General features: G+C 39.2%; 1 protein-coding gene across 2 annotated transcripts in view; it reads right to left on the reverse strand.

Annotated features, from left to right (window-relative positions):
• The window catches only part of TLCD4 (TLC domain containing 4), a 74,752-nt gene that overhangs the window by 15,200 nt on the left and 43,263 nt on the right, over positions 1 to 16,289 (reverse strand). For both annotated transcript variants that reach the window (XM_030825019.1, XM_003260083.2), the window contains exon 6: positions 8,411 to 8,484. In XM_030825019.1, coding sequence (XP_030680879.1) covers positions 8,411 to 8,484 — 74 coding nt within the window. The remainder of the gene's footprint in view (positions 1 to 8,410; positions 8,485 to 16,289) is intronic.

Genomic DNA, 16,289 nt, shown 5'->3' on the forward strand with positions numbered 1-16,289 from the left:
TCTTGAGGAAAAACCCTCAAGTGATGGTTTAAATTGTAAGCTAAACTACCAGATTCTTCCACAGAATGCCATTTTTACTTGAAAAAAAAAAAAAAACAATAAACTATGATTGCTTGAGCCATCTGGCAGGCACTCTCTCAAAAATAAAAAAAAAGTGAGCTTGTCACATAAAGAAAAGCAACTGACAGTTCTGATGCCAACAACAAAATTTGAACTTTCAAATGAAAATCAGAATATTGGAAAATTTGTATCTGCAACTGTGAGCTTGACAGCCTCTCAATACTTAAAGACTTTTCTAATGAGATCTGCGGTGATATTTTAAATGTCATCTAATAAATGTTCAACATTTAGAAGACCTACATAACTCAATGAGGCAATATTTTCCCAATGACCAAGACATGATGAATCAAAATTATGCATATGTAAAAGATTGAAGGCCTGCCAGGTACGGTGGCTTACGGCTGTAATTCCAGCACTTTGGGACGCCAAGGCGGGTGGATCATGAGGTCAGGAGTTCAAGACCAGCCTGGCCAACATAGTGAAACCCCGTCTCTACTAAACATACAAAAAATTAGCCGGGCGTGGTGGCGGGTGCCTGTAATCCCAACTACTCAGGGAGGCTGAGGCAGGAGAATCGCTTGAACCTGGGAGGTGGAGGTTGCAGTGAGCCAAGATCGCACCACTGCACTCCAGCCCAGGTGACAATGTGAGACTCCATCTCAGAAAAATAAATAAATAAATAAATAAATAAATAAACAAATAAAAAAAAGGTTAAAGCCCTAGAAAGGCCAATGAATTTGAATATAGCAGAGTATGAAAAGTTCATTGATATGGTTTCAGATTTCACATTTACTTACCCTTTAAGAAACTACCTCTTGGTATATTTTGATGATGTATTAAGGAATATCCACAATTATTAATATTTGAAAAGGCCACTAAAATACTTTTTTTCTATTGCCTAATTAACTCTGAGAGGCCAGATATTTTTCATATGCTTCAAACACTACATATCACAACAGACTGAAAACAGAAGCCAATCTGAGAATCCAGCTGAATTCTATCATTCCAGATATTAAAGAGATTTGCAAAAATGTAAAACAATGACACTGTTCCTACTGTTTTTTTTTTTTGTTTTGGCAATACAGTTATTTTTCATACACACACAAATATTGTGTTAACATGGAATATTATTGTTAATATTCAATGAGGTAATAATTTTTTGTTTTTTTCTGAGACAGTCTCACTCTATCACCCAGGCTGGAGTACAGTAGCGTGATCTCAGCTCACTGCAACCTCCATCAACCGGGTTCAAATAATTCTACTGCCTCAGTGTCCCGAGTAGTTGGGACTACAGGTATGCGCCACCACGCCCAGCTAATTTTTGTATTTTTAGTAGAAAAAAGAAAAAGTTATATTTTATATTTTTAGGTACTATTTTCTCAAACACAGACATGAAGCTAGACGCTATATCTAAAGCTCCTTGAAGTCACAGAATGGGACATTTAGATACTGAAGAGGTATTTAATAAATATTGAATGAACATATTAAGAAACACAGGTGCAAAGCTTTTACAAGGTATTCAGTTTCAATATCAATTCATAAAACATGTCCTCAAAAACAGTTAAGAGCATTTAGGCAAGAAAGAAGTTAGCACCATTAAATTACTTTATATAAAAGAAACCTGCGTGTGGGCATAACTCAGCAGCAGCAATTTCACTGAAGCCCAGGTGTCTAAACTACTTCAGTATTTTTTCACTCTATACCCCAGCACATGTATGCCATGTGCCTTCTTATATACAAAGCTCTAAAATGGAGAGAAAATAAAAATACCTCAAACTAAAAAAGAAAACAACTAAACTATGGAAACTCTGACAGAAGCTGTGCTCAATGTTGTTACAATCTCCTTACTGCCCAATGATACCATTTCTTATTCATATTCTAACGCCAGTTCTCATTTTCTTAACAGGAATGATTCAAAGCTTTTAGATAAAGGTACAGTACCACTTTTTATTATAAAATTATAAAATTATCTCTAATTTTATAATTTCTCTAAAAGAGTTTCAAACAAAAACAAATGGAGGTGCCTATTAGTGTCAAAGGTAGCTTTATGCTGCTTCAAAATCTCATAATCAGAATCACATTCAAGAGGCAGAATTAGCTAAAGCTTAACTCATCATCTCTTGGGAGTCATTCATTCAAAAAGCAATCAAATGGCTACTACATGCCAGATAATGTGTGGACACTGGACCATGCAAAGTTTAATAAAATTTGGCCCTTGATCTAATGAAATGTAAAGATAAATAGGAAACATAAAAAAGAGTGAACTTTGCAATAAAATACATTTAGTAATATAAACATATGTTGCTATTATGAAAGGATATGTAAGAGGCACCCAACTCAGCCTGGAAAGAGATGGGTTTTAGTGATGGAAATTATCCCTGGATTGAGTTCTAAATAACAAGTAAGAAGACAGGAGGCATTGCCAGCAGATGGACAAGCTGGTGTGAGACGAGAGTTTGAGGGGCCATGTGGCAGAAGGAGATAAGACAGCTCTTCTTGCAGAGCTTTCTGTGTCACACTGAAGAGCTCATATTTTATCCTGTAAGCAGCCAGAGCCACTGAGAGGTTTTAACCAAGGAAGCTGCATATTTTTTTCTTCTTAAGCTATGTTGTAGGCTCCTACAAAGCCATATATTATCTTTATTGTGAAAGATAATAATATAGAAGAGAGATGAAAGGGGAACAGGATAGGAGACAGGAGATGGTCTATGACAAGGGCTGGAAAACTATTTCCATAAAGAGCCAGATAGTGAACATTAAAGCAGTAGCTGTCGGAGGCCATCTGTTCTCTGTCAGAACTACACAATTCTGCCATGGTAGAGTTAAAGCAATCATGGCAGAAAAGTGAACATGGCTGTGCTCCACTATAACTTTGTTTACAAAAACAGGCAGCGGGTCTGGCCCATGAGCCATGCATTGTTTGCCAACCTGGCCTAGAGCCCCACTGACCAAAAGAACTTTCCACAATAATGAAAATGTTCTCCTAACGTTACGTTGCTCACACATACCTGTAGGTTCCGTGTATGGAGCCATAAAGCACTAGAAATGCCAAAAGTTAGACTAAGGAATTGAATTTTTAATTGTATTTCCTTTAAATGATTTAAATGCAAATATTCATACGTGGCTTGTGGTTACTCTACCAAACAGTACAGAGTTAGAAACTGGTAAGTTAGCCAGCAAGAGATGGTGAACTAGGGCACTGAAGGTAGAGACAGAGAAGAGGTGGTAAAGGTGAGAAATATTAGGAGGGGATATGGTAGAACCTAATGCTGAACCAAATATAGTGAGGGAGAAATAGTCAAAAACACTTCACCCGTGTTGAGCAGCAGTAACCAAGTGGACAGCTGGGCCATGCACTGAGTATAGAGGGAAATATGTTGTGTTACTCTACACATGTTGATTCAACATGCCACCTAAGAGAAGAAAACACTTGACTGTAATACAAAGTAGGTAATATTAAATATGTTCTTTTCATAGATAAAATGACTATAATACAGGAATATTAAGTAACTTGTCCAAGGTCATTGCAACTTGAGTTTATCCGATTCCAAAACTAAGGGATAGTCCCTTACACCAAGATGAGTAAATAGTTAAGAGCTGACACCTTGGGAGGAAAGAACTCACCCAGAGAGAAGCAGGGAGAATATTAGTGAGACTGTCTCGAAAGAAAAGAAAAAAAAAGAAAGGGCTGGGCATGGTGGCTCACGCCTGTAATCCCAGCATTTTGGGAGGCCGAGGTGGGTGGATCACCTGAGGTCAGGAGTTCGAGACCAGCCTGGCCAACATGGCCAAACCCCGTCTCTACTAAAAATACAAAAATCAGCCAGGTGAGGTGGCAGCAGATGCCTGTAATCCCAGCTACTCAGAAGGCTGAGGCAGGAGAACCATTTGAACCTGGGAGGTTGGGGTTGCAGTGAGCCAAGATCACACCACTGTACTCCAGCTGGGGTGACAGAGTGAGACTCCATCTCAAAAACAAATAAATAACAAAAATTAAAAAGAGGCCGGGTGCAGTGGCTCACACCTGTAATCCTAGCACTTTGGGAGGCCGAGGTGGGCAGATTGCCTGAGCTCAGGAGTTCGAGACCAGCCTGGGCAACACTGTGAAACTCCATCTCTACTAAAATACAAAAAGTTAGCCGGGTGTGGCAGCATGCATCTGAAGTCCCAGCTACTCGGGAAGCTGAGGCAGGAGAATTGCTTGAACCCAGGAGGTGTAGGTTGCAGTGAGCCAAGATCACGCCACTGCACTCTAGCCTGGACAACAAAGCGAGACTCTATCTCCAAAAAGCAAAAAAAAAAAAAAGAAGAAAAGAAAAAAAGACAGCTGATCCAGGCTAATCACCTGGTAAACACACTAATGCCAAACCTCTTGATAAAGAGACTAATAAAATTTGTAGCAAGAGAGGCTTCATCTATGGGATGCTTTTAGAAGCACATACTCAGTCTAGGATTGCTTATGGTAAGTGACCCAGGAATTAATGGATTTATGAGATCTGACCCCCTTGAGAATGTCACATAAGCTATGTAACTCAAGATTAAGTGGAGGTGTTTTATCACCAAGAGAGCTCCTTCTATGTAAATGATATGAACTGTATACATCACTTAGAGACCTCACAGGTTCCCAAGTGGTCTGGTGGTTAAACAAAAATTTTAATAAAAAATAAAATTATTTTTAAAAAGAGACCTCGCAAGTAATCTTGTTCCAGAGTATACCCTAGGCACACAGACCTAGGGAGCCCTGTCAATTGTCCCGAACATCTTCCTGCTTTGCTTGTGCCTCCAATGGCCAGTATCTTCGAAATTATTCATGAGGCTTCATTCAGGGTAAGTGCTCTAACTTATGTGTCTCTGATGTGGAATACTCCCAACTTTCTGTGTTATCCCTGTACTAAATAATAAAAGTCAACATATAATCATGGAAGCCTTCCCCAGGTTTTAGATTTTGACTAAGACTTGAAGGATAAGTAAATTTTTCTAAGATGGGGAGAAAACGGAGGATATGAATAAAGGAAGAAATGGGAGAAAAACCCAAAGGAACATAAGACAGTAAGGATACAAAACTGATTCTAATGAATAATTTAAAAAAAGAGGCTGAAGGCATATGGAGCACATCACAGAGAACTTCAGAAGTCAGAGAGAGATGTGTAAACAGGATGCAGCTTTTAGTGAAAAAATAAGGTAGTGAAAGTGGAATGTAAGAAAGATGATTCTGGTAACACTGTGAGGAAAGGACTGAGAGAGGGTGTATCTGGAATTAGGAAGTCAGTTAGAAGCTACTGTAGAAATTAAACCCTTGCATGTATGGCCAAATGACTTGACAAGGGTACCAAGACTACACAATGGGGAAAAGATAGTCTCTTGAACAAATGTCCTGGAAAAACTACATATCCACATTCTAAGAATGAAGTTGGACCCCTATACCATATATAAAAATTAATTCAAAATGAATTAAAGACCTACACATAAGCCCAAACTATAAAACTCCTAGAAAGAAATATAGGGGGAAGGCTTCAGGATATTAGACTTGGCAATGATTTTTTGGATATGATACCAAAAGCACAGGCAACAAAAACAGACAAATGCAACTTCATCAACTTTAAAATCTTCTGCACATCAAAGGAAACAATCAGCAGAGTGAAAAAGCAACCTATGGAATAGATGAAAATATTTCCAAATCATGTATTTGATAAAGTATCAATATTCAGAATATAGAAGGAACTACAACAAAATAAATAACCCAATTTAAAAATGGGCAAAGGGCTGGGCTCAGTGGCTCATGCCTGTAATCCCAGTACTTTGGGAGGCCGAGGTGGGAGGATTACTTGAGGTCAAGAGTTCGAGACCAGCCTGGCCAACATGGCAAAACCCGATTTCTACTAAAAATACAAAATTAGCTGGGCATGGTGGTGTATGCCTGTAATTCTAGCTACTCGGGAGACTGAGGCACAAGAATCACTGGAACCCAGGAGGTGGAGGTTGCAGTGAGCTAAGATCATGCCACTGCACTCCAGACTGGGCGACAGAGCAAAACTGCATCAAAAAAAAAAAAAAAAAGGAAAAAATTGGCAAAGAACTTGAACAGGCAATTCTTTAAAGATATACAAATGGCCAACAAATGCATGAAAAGATGCTCCACACCATGAATCAAAGTAAAATGTAAATCAAAACCACATGACCAGCCAGGCATGGTGGCTCAAACCTGTAATCCCCAGCATTTTGGGAGGCCAAAGTGGGAGGATCGCTTGAGCCCAGGAGTTGGAGACCAGCCTGGGCAACATGGTTCCTTCTCTACAAAAAATACAAAAATTAGCCAGGTGTGGTGGCACATGCCTATAGCCCCAGCTACTTAGAAAGCTGAGGTGGGAGGATCCTTTGAGCCTGAGAGGCCAAGGCTGCAGTGAGCCAAGATCATGCCACTGCAATCCAGCCTGGGAACCAGAGTGAGACCCTGTATCAAAAAAAAAGAAAAGAAAAGAAAAGAAAAACACATGACATACCATCTCCACCCATTAGAATGGCTACTATCAGAAGAACAGAAAACAGCAAGTGTTGATGAGGATGTGAAGAAATCAGAACCCTTGTGCACTGTTAGTGGGAATGTAAAAAGATGTATGCATTATGGAAAACTGTCTGAAGGTTCATCAAAAAATTAAAAGGACCATCATATGATCCAGCAATCCCACTTCTAGAAATATATCCAAAAGAATTTGAAACAGGGTCTCAAAAATATATTTGTATGCCCATGTCCATTTCAGCATTATTCACAATAGCTAGGGGTGCAAGTAATCTCAATGTCCATGGATGGATGAATGCATAAGGAAAATGTGTTACATATACAACAGGAATATTATGCAGCCTTTAAAAAGAAGAAAATCCTGTCATATGCTACAACATGATGCATTTCAAGGACATTATAGTAAGCAAAATAAGCCAGGCACAAAAGGATAAACACTGTATGATTCCATTCATATGAATTATTTAGTCAAAATCATAGAAACGGAAAGTAGAAAGATGGTTGTCTAGGGCTTGCAGGAAAGGGAATTAGTGTCTAATGGGTGTAGAGTTTCAATTTTGCAAAATGAAAAAGTTCTAAAGGTCTGTTGCACAATAATGTGAATATACTTAACACAACTGAACTGTATTCTAAAAAATGGTTGAGATGGGCCAGGCGCAGTGGCTCATGCCTGTAACCCCAGCACTTGAGGAGGCCCAAGCGGATGGATCACTTGAGGTCAGGAGTTTGAGACCAGCCTGGCCAACATGGCAAAATCTCGTTTCTACTACAAATACAAAAATTAGCCAAGCATAGTGGTGGGCACCTGTAATCCCTGCGACTTGGGAGGCTGAGGCAGGAGAATCACATGAACCTGGGAGGTGGAGGTTGCAGTGAGCAGAGATGGCGCCACTGCACTCTAGCCTGGGCAACAAAGCGAGACTCCATCTCAAAAATAATAATTCACTAGTGATGACTATCGATATTACAAATTGTTAGTTTAGTTATTTACATTGTATATATTTAAAATAAAAGTTGTCTTTTAAAAAAAATAAATTTTTTACAGACAGGGTTTATCTGTTTTGCCCAGGCTGGATCTCAGCTCACTGGACTCACTGCTTAAACTCTTGGACTCATGTGATCCTTCCGCCTTAGCCTCCCAAACAGCTAGAACTACAGACAAGCACCATTGTGCCCAGCTAATTTTCTTTTCTTTTCTTTCTTTCTTTTTTTTTTGTAAGGATGGGCTCTCACAATGTTACCCAGGCTGGTCTCAAACTCCTGGCCTCAAGCAGTCCTCCTGCCTCAACCTCCCAAAGTCCTGGGATTTATAGACGTGAGCCCCTGAGCCCAGCCAAAAGTAGCCTTTTAAATTTAAAAAATAAAAAGATTATGTATTTCAATGAGGCACTAAGATAATGTCAATATAAGAATTTGGGGACAGGAGGAAGTTAGTGTCAGGAATATGAGCTAGACTCAAAATGAGACACAGTGATATTTGCCCTTTTCCATAAAGAGTCCCGCTCAATTCTAAGATTCAGTGAATACCATTCATCTTGCAGTGTACAACATGGAGGGTGAAAGAATGAGCTGGAAGCAGGCATCATAAAGCGCCATCGTACTGCAAAGAGCAGAGTTTAAAAGCTAGCACCGCCACTTGCTAGCTAGGGAAGCTTGGGTAAGTTACTCTAACCTTTCCAAGGCTAACTTTCCTCATTTGTATGATGGTGATAACAATTCATATCACAGATCCATATCTTTTATATAGTAACTTTAGGATCACGGGAAAAGGATTTGCCCAAACTAAAAATAAACAGCATGACTTTAAAATAATCAATGATATCAGTAACATACCGCTGATTCACAAAGGGGCTGGAAAGCTCTGCAAGTAGGCGAAAATTCCCAATGTATGCCAGCACTCCATTTTTCTGAATGATAAACATAAAACACAACGTCAAGGATAAAATTCTTCACAAAATTCCCAAATACCATAGAAATATCCAATAGCTTCTCAGCATAATGTAACAATCAATACCAAAACAGATCAAGAAGTTTTCTACCTTTTACTGTTAAACTGATTTTCTTCGTGAGAACATAGAAAGATCCTTGGAATTCTATAGTATTTTTAAAAAACAGTAAATTATACACTTATGTTCACTTATGTATACAGTGTCCACTTAATGAAAATAGGCTTCAAGCAGTTGTGTCACGTTAAACAAGTGAACTCTGTAAATAACCATTAGTAATGGCATTTTCAAATTACTGTAGAAAAGAATGATCACGTGGCACGTGCCTGTAGTCCCAGCTACTCGGGAGGCTGAGGCAGGAGAATGGCGTGAACCTGGGAGGCAGAGCTTGCAGTGAGCCGAGATCGCACCACTGCACTCCAGCCTGGGCGACAGAGCAAGACTCCGTCTCAAAAAAAAAAAAGAATGATCACAAAGTACTGTGAATTTCAGAAGATGAGGAGTTTTATAACAATTTAACACCTGATAGTAACTCACTTTATATCCATTACTAAGTGGAAGCACCTTAAAAATCTCAAGAAAGCACTTTTTCTAAATAACAATACATAAGCCTTTGAGTTCAGGTATATATGCCCAGTATGACAACATATGCCACCATGTTTGTTCTGAAAAATATATTTGTGAATCAGAAGATCCTAGAGCTAAATTTAGGATCTTTGAGACCTTTCTAAATTTAAACATAATACCTAGTACATTCTACCAATTAAATAATATGAAAAGTTTAGCGGAGTTAGTAAACATTGGAAGGAAAACCAAAAGTATACATTCTAAAAATTTTACTTAATATACTTTAAAAATTGCTACTAAGTAAATGGAGTCACTTCAGCACTTCCAATTAAATCAGAATTATGATTGCATGCCAAAGAAAACAGTCCTCCCCACCCCAATACATTAGATGTAAACAAAAGTTTTAAACTATTTTTCTACTGGCTCTACCATGCTGCCTTCCAAATGAGAATATGAAGCATTAAAAAAAAATAGGTGGACTTTTTATTTGATGATTTTTAGTGCTCATGAAAATTATTTTAGGGATTCAAAATTCTAAGCTAGATTATAAGAACTACCTTTAACAAGGTTAATCTAAGACTTTTTATAATCACAAATTCATTATCCTTAGCAATACTGGAATGTGTGATGAGGAAGAAGGAAAGAGGGATGGCCAAAGACACAGAAACAGCAGGCAAGAGGAGCACTGAATGCACAGGGGGTGACCAACTTTTCAGAGAGTCAACCAGGGCACAGCCATACCAGTCCAGAGACATAACAATGTAGGAGAAAGAATTATGCACAGGTTTTATTACTTTAACACACAAATATGAAGAACAGGTATTTATTTGAAATTATTCTAGTTTTCTGTTATACTAAATGCTTTTATTTAAACATGATGGAAGAAGTACAGATTAATTTAGATGCGCTTGCCTGTCTTATCCCAGAGTTGAGAGACAGTCTCCTTAGGTGCTTGCACATCTCCTTCACCAAGCCTGTATTAGTTTGTTAGCGCTGTCATAACAAAGTACCAAAAACTGGGTGGTTTAAGCCACAGAAATGTATTGTCTCACAGTTACAGAGGCTAGAAGTCCAAGATCAAGGGGTTAACAGGGTCATGTGCTCTCTGCAGGCACTAGGGAAGAATCTGTTCTAGGACTCTCTGCCAGCTTCCTGCAGTTCCTTGGCTTGTGGCAGCCTAACTCCAGTCTCCACGTGACATTATCCCTGTGTGCATGTCTGTCCAAATTTCCCCTTTTCACAAGGAGACCAGTCATAGTGGATTAGGGGCCCACCATATTTTAATACAAACTCATCTTAACTAACTACATCTACAATGATCCTACTTCCAACTGAGGTTACATTCTAAGGTACTGGGAGTTATGACTTCAACCTATGAATTTTGGAGGGGACACAATTCAAACCATAACAACGCCCAATCCCAAATTCTTTCCTGCCTATTGTGCAATATGTTCTATCTCCCTAATTAAATTTTATGTGTCTTTCCCTCTGTCTATAACATATCATTATATACTAATATATATAAAATAACATAGATTTCCATATACAATAATAACTTTCCTTCACAGTGATGTCTGGGACACTCTGGTGTTGATATCATAACTGTTCTCATTTTCATTATCTGAACTCTCAGAAAATACAGTCACAAAATTCAGAGTGGTACGTTAAACTAACACTATATCAATACAAATCAAAACAGTTAATCCAATGGGCAATGTCAATGATAGACTGTTACTGCTCACAATTACAACACACTTAAGTTGCATCAGTGCATGATCCATTATTGTGAACTGCAAATCATAGCTGCCGGTGATTTTTTTTTTGTATCACAGGAAGGGGTTTCCCGGGCTGCAGGATTTTCAGTGGTAAAATGGTACGACTAGGATAGCTCTGAACAGGCAACTCTCATCTTTGTTTTATTATAAATGCATTTAGGCTGGGCATAGTGGCTCACAAAAGTAATCCCAGCACATTGGGAGGCCGAGGCAAGAGGATCACTTGAGCCTAGAGGTTCGAGACCAGCTTGGGCAAACATAGCAAAACCCCATCTCTATATAAAAATCTAAAATAACAAATAAATAATTCATTTTAATACATATTCGAAATCACATTTGCGGCTAAAAAAAAAGGGATGAGAAAAGCACAAATGTCTGAGCCCTCTAATTTATTCAGCATAAAGAACCACTTTAAAGATAATAAGGAACAAATTGCCATTTGCATTTCAAACTCCTTAGGTATTTTGTGCGCTTTTTTAATGAAAAAATTTGGTGGCTTGTTTAAAGTTTAGGTGAGTTTTCTCAAAAGAATTGCTTGGAATATTTAAGAAGAAGTTAAAATAACAAGTAAAGTAAAATAAGAGAAATTAAATGTTCTGTTTTTTTGCTACCTCTATAGTTAAATTCTGTAGCAAATTAGGGCAAAGAACAACTGTGAAAATAGTACACAACTAAAATATGACTCTTGAGGGGACAAAAAAATGAAAGGAAAAAGTTATTTTAATGAGATTCTTACTTGGGCCAGACATAATAAACATCTTAGAAAGATTTGTATTATGGCTGGGCGTGGTGGCTCACGCCTGTAATCCCAGTACTTTGGGAGGCCAAAGCCGACAGATCACGAGGTCAGGAGATCGAGACCATCCTGGCTAATACAGTGAAAACCTGTCGCTACTAAAAATACAAAAAATTAGCCAGGCGTGGTGGCGGGCGCCTATAGTCCCAGCTACTCGGGAGGCTGAGGCAGGAGAATGGCGTGAACCTGGGAGGCGGAGCTTGCAGTGAGTCAAAATCACACCACTGCACTCCAGCCTAGGGGACAGAACGAGACTGTCTCAAAAAAAAAAAAAAAAAAAAATGATTTGTATTATTATAACCCCGCACTAAGATAGATTCATGTATGTAATAAACATGAAGCATTAAAAAAATTATAGGTGAACTTTTTATTCCTTAAGGATAATTTCTCTCATTCATAACACTGACTTTCTCCCATCAAAGGTGATTTTTCTTCTGATCTATTTTTCCTAACAATTCTCTTTAGTTGTTCTAAGTCTATGGCATTCTACATAACTACGTTCAATGTTTAGAGAACATGACAGACCAGACTGCTGCAAAATGTTATGAGTTAATGTGCTCCTAAGGTCAGCCAAAATTCTTGCTAAATTTCTTACTTATCCTTCAAATAAATAGTTTTTCCAAAGATAAGCTCAAATACCAAAATTTATTTTTATACAACTTATAAAGTATTTTAAAGCAGACTCCCCAAAGTCATGTAAAATATCAAAATACTATAGCAGCAACAGCCTGAGCCTTAATTAAACTTTAAGAACCATTTTAGCCTGGGTGCAATGGTGCACACCTGTAGTCTGACTCAGCTACTCAGAAGGCTAAGGCAGGAAGATCACCTGAACCCAGAAGTCTGAGGTTGTGGCTGTGAGCTGTGATCACACTACTGCATACCAGCCTAGGTGACACAGTGAGACCATTTCTTAAAATTTAAAAAAATTCTAAAAATTTCTCTCTAGTTAATATTAACTTTAAAAATAAAAAAAAAATCATGAAATATACTATATTTAAGACCTTTTTTGAGAGTTTAAAAGATTACTTTTTCTGACTCCTTTCATACTGGTAAAGAATTAAAAGTATTAACCAAAGTACCAAATTAATATCAGATAAAACCCGACTTCATGAATTTCATTAAGTATTAAAAGAGTCAGTGTAAAAATGGTAAATTTGATGTTATGTTCATCTAAACAACTTTGGCCAAAGTACAAATTTTCCACGCTTTGAGGAAACTGTCTCTTGAATTTGAAAAAAGTTGGGCATAACATCTTGGCTCTTCTCATTCCTCTCTCCTCTTCCCAAAGAGAATAGTTAGTTCTAGTATTTCTAGCCCAATGGTTCTCGTGTACTTCCCAGATAAGCAGCATCAGCATGACCTGAGAACTTGCTAGATATGCATATTCCAAGGCCCCGTCCAAGACATACTGAATGGGAAACCATGAGGCGTAGGACCAGCAGCTGTGTTTTGCAGGCCCTCCAGGTGAGTCCAAGGTACATTAAAGTGAGAGAAGTGCTTTCCTAGTCTAGAAATAGCCAGCGATCTATAAGCCCCAAGGAGCTAGCTCCCTACTTCTCAGAAACCATGCTGAGCAAAGGTTTACAAACACCCACTCCAGACTGCACAGCTCTTAAGGTGGACCTGCTACATTCCTCTAGAAGTTTTTCCTGACCCCTTAACTCTTAGCTGGGAGAACCCCCAGTCAATTGCCTCCGCAGATCTCTCTGCTTATCTGTGAGAGTACTTCGCTCCTTGCAAATATCTACATTTCCTGTTCCTTATTCACTATTATATCCATAAAGCCTCACACAGTGCCTGGCCCATGTTTCCTGAGTTGAACCTTGCCTTCTCAGTGCTGTTAAACAAGCACATGACCTCTAAAGTCAAAATCCCAAGAGTCCTTCAAGCCTATTTCTGAGTGGGAGAGAGGATTATCAGAATATTAGCCTTTGGCTGGACGTGGTGGCTCATGCCTATAATGCCAGCAGAGGCAGGAGGATCATTTGAGCCCAGCCAGGGCAACATTAGTGAGACCCTGCCTCTTAAAAAAAAAAAAACACTCACATTTCATTCCAAAAGAAAAGGAGAAAACTATCCAGATTTTAATCTCATAAAGATATCGCGGAACGGAATTAGAAGTTATCAAATTTGTTATGAGAAAATAAAAATGTCTGAATCTCCAAACACTGATAGATTTAGTTAGTGAAGCAAGGCTGGTAAAAGTGGGTAAGCAAGTAGAAGAGGTAGGGGAATGTGGGGCCATTGTAACAGAAGTAAAACATCTAGAAGCAGACAGTTAGTGAGCACACTAGCAAACTAAGAGCAATATGATGTAGTCTAAAAGAAAGACAAACCAGGGTTATAGCTCTGACCTTACTAGCCGTGTGACCTTGTGCCTATTACTGAACTCCTCTGGTCCTATTCCAAGCAATCTATAACAAAGGGTTAATACTTTCAAACAGGGCTGTTGTTAGGACTATATGGCTGACATTACTACCATCATCGTCCTCATCACTTTATAAAACATAAAACGAGAGAGTTAAAATTAACTCTCTGTGAGTTAGGAACAGGAAATGTAGATATTTGCAAGGAGCTAAGTACTCTCACAGACAGATGGAAGTGTCTAAGAATGCCATTTGGTACTGTTGGGGTGATGGACCCAACAACAGGTCGTGAGGTGATGAAGTCTGGCAGAGTCAAAGGAATGAAAAAAGACAGCTTACGAGAGAAAGCAGGTCCAGAGGGCCAACACTAAGTATGGAGGCTGCGAAGGCCGCGAGCTCTGGAAGCCCAGACTATTTATTGGTGATCAAAGAAACAGGTGGTGAGAATGTGCGGGTCGAAAGGGAGCGTTGCATTAAGCACATGATTTACAGCTGTGATGGTTTAGCATCTCTGCTACTTGAGATAACGGAGAGCAGGTTCTTTTAACCCAAGATACAATCGATCCGGGAGAGCAAGGAGCAAGGAGCCAGCAAGTCTAGACACATTCCAGAGCCACGAGCCCTGGACTCTATCCAAGCCACGAGCAGTTTTATGTCGTGGGCTTAGATTACGGTGCGTCAGGGTAGCCTTCCGCCTTTTGGCACAGAGCTTGGTGTTCCAAAGGCCACGAGGGGTTTTAGACTCCGGACCCCGGACATGTTCCAAGACTCTCTTACATTATGTCAGACATGCAAGCCCTGCCTCAGCTTCTCTCCCAACACTCAGCTTTTCCCAACAGATACCACCACTATATCCCAATGCTGACAGAATTTCCAGAAATATTTATCGGCAAACTTTTTAAAACTTACTCTATTTGAGCAATTCATTATTATAATTAAGCAATTACATTTTGGGAGGCAGGGATAGTTAAAAACAATTAAGTTTTGGGAGGTGGAGATAGTTAATGACAATAGGCCTGTGGTATGGAGGGCAGGATTTGAATCCTAGCTCTGGTGGCAACTTTGGGCAAAGCTAATCTAAATTTCGGTTTCTCCATTTTAAAATGGGCACAATGCCATCTTTATAGCAAGACTGACATGAGAATAAAATGAGACGCATACTGATGGCCATCAGGAAAAATACTGATTGCCATCAGTATGTGGCGCTCAAAAGAGAAGGCACTCAAAAGAGGAAAAAGGACTAGGTACAGTGACTCACGCATATAATCCCAACACTTTAGGAGGTTGAGGCAGGAGGATTGCTTGAGATCAGGAGTTCCCGGCCAGCCTGGTCAACATAGTGAGACCCCACGTCTACAAAAAAAAATTTTTTTTTAATTAGCCAGGCATGGTGGCGTGTGCCTATAGTCCCAGCTACTCAGGAGGCTGAGGCAGGAGGATCACTTGAGCTCAGAAGTTAAGGCCATAGCAAGCTATGACTGCACCACTGTACTCCAGCGTGAGTGACAGAGTGAGACTTTGTCTCTAAAAAAACAACTGAACAAGGTAAATTTTCTTATTATAAAGACAAGGCCTAAAAGGGCCTATTCCTTCCTGCCTAGGTGCAATCATTCACACCTAGTTACTGATGCAAGGGTGACCACACAGGTCTAAGGTTCAGGCCTGGATGATGGGGAAGAACGGATGATTAGACAGATCATTACAGTGAGGAAGGACTGGATGCACTACTAATGAACACTGCTATTTTACTATAAAAGATAACCTTACGTGAACAAATCACCCTCCAAAAGTAGTTGTTACTTTCTACTTGTTGCAGAAAAGCATCCAGGATGAAAAGGAAAATTGATACTTCTAAGGGTAAACTAAACTGTTTTATTGATCCTATGGTTTTTGTCAGCTTTTCATCTCCCTTTGCACAACTATAATATATTTCATCCAACCCAAACTTAACTGTGTTCATGATAACTTTATGTTCATCATACCACGGTGTGGCATGGTTGAAATGGCCTCTGAAAATTACCTACTTTCTATTACCCACAGATTTTTAAATCCCACCCACAAAAGTTCTTCCAGTTTGCCCTCAGCTTAGAGTGGACTACCCCATGGTGAGGAGTTGTAAGCAGCTCACTGCAACTTGGGACTGCTATTCAAAAGTCCCAAAACTATACTGCTCTCTCAGATTTACACCTGCCTGTCCTACTTCTGATCCTCACAACCCAAAAAACTTAATTGAATCCAATCTCTTTTTCATATAAACCT

The sequence above is a fragment of the Nomascus leucogenys genome, chromosome 12 (genome assembly GCF_006542625.1).
Source record: "Nomascus leucogenys isolate Asia chromosome 12, Asia_NLE_v1, whole genome shotgun sequence".
NCBI classification, from domain to species: Eukaryota; Metazoa; Chordata; class Mammalia; order Primates; family Hylobatidae; genus Nomascus; species Nomascus leucogenys.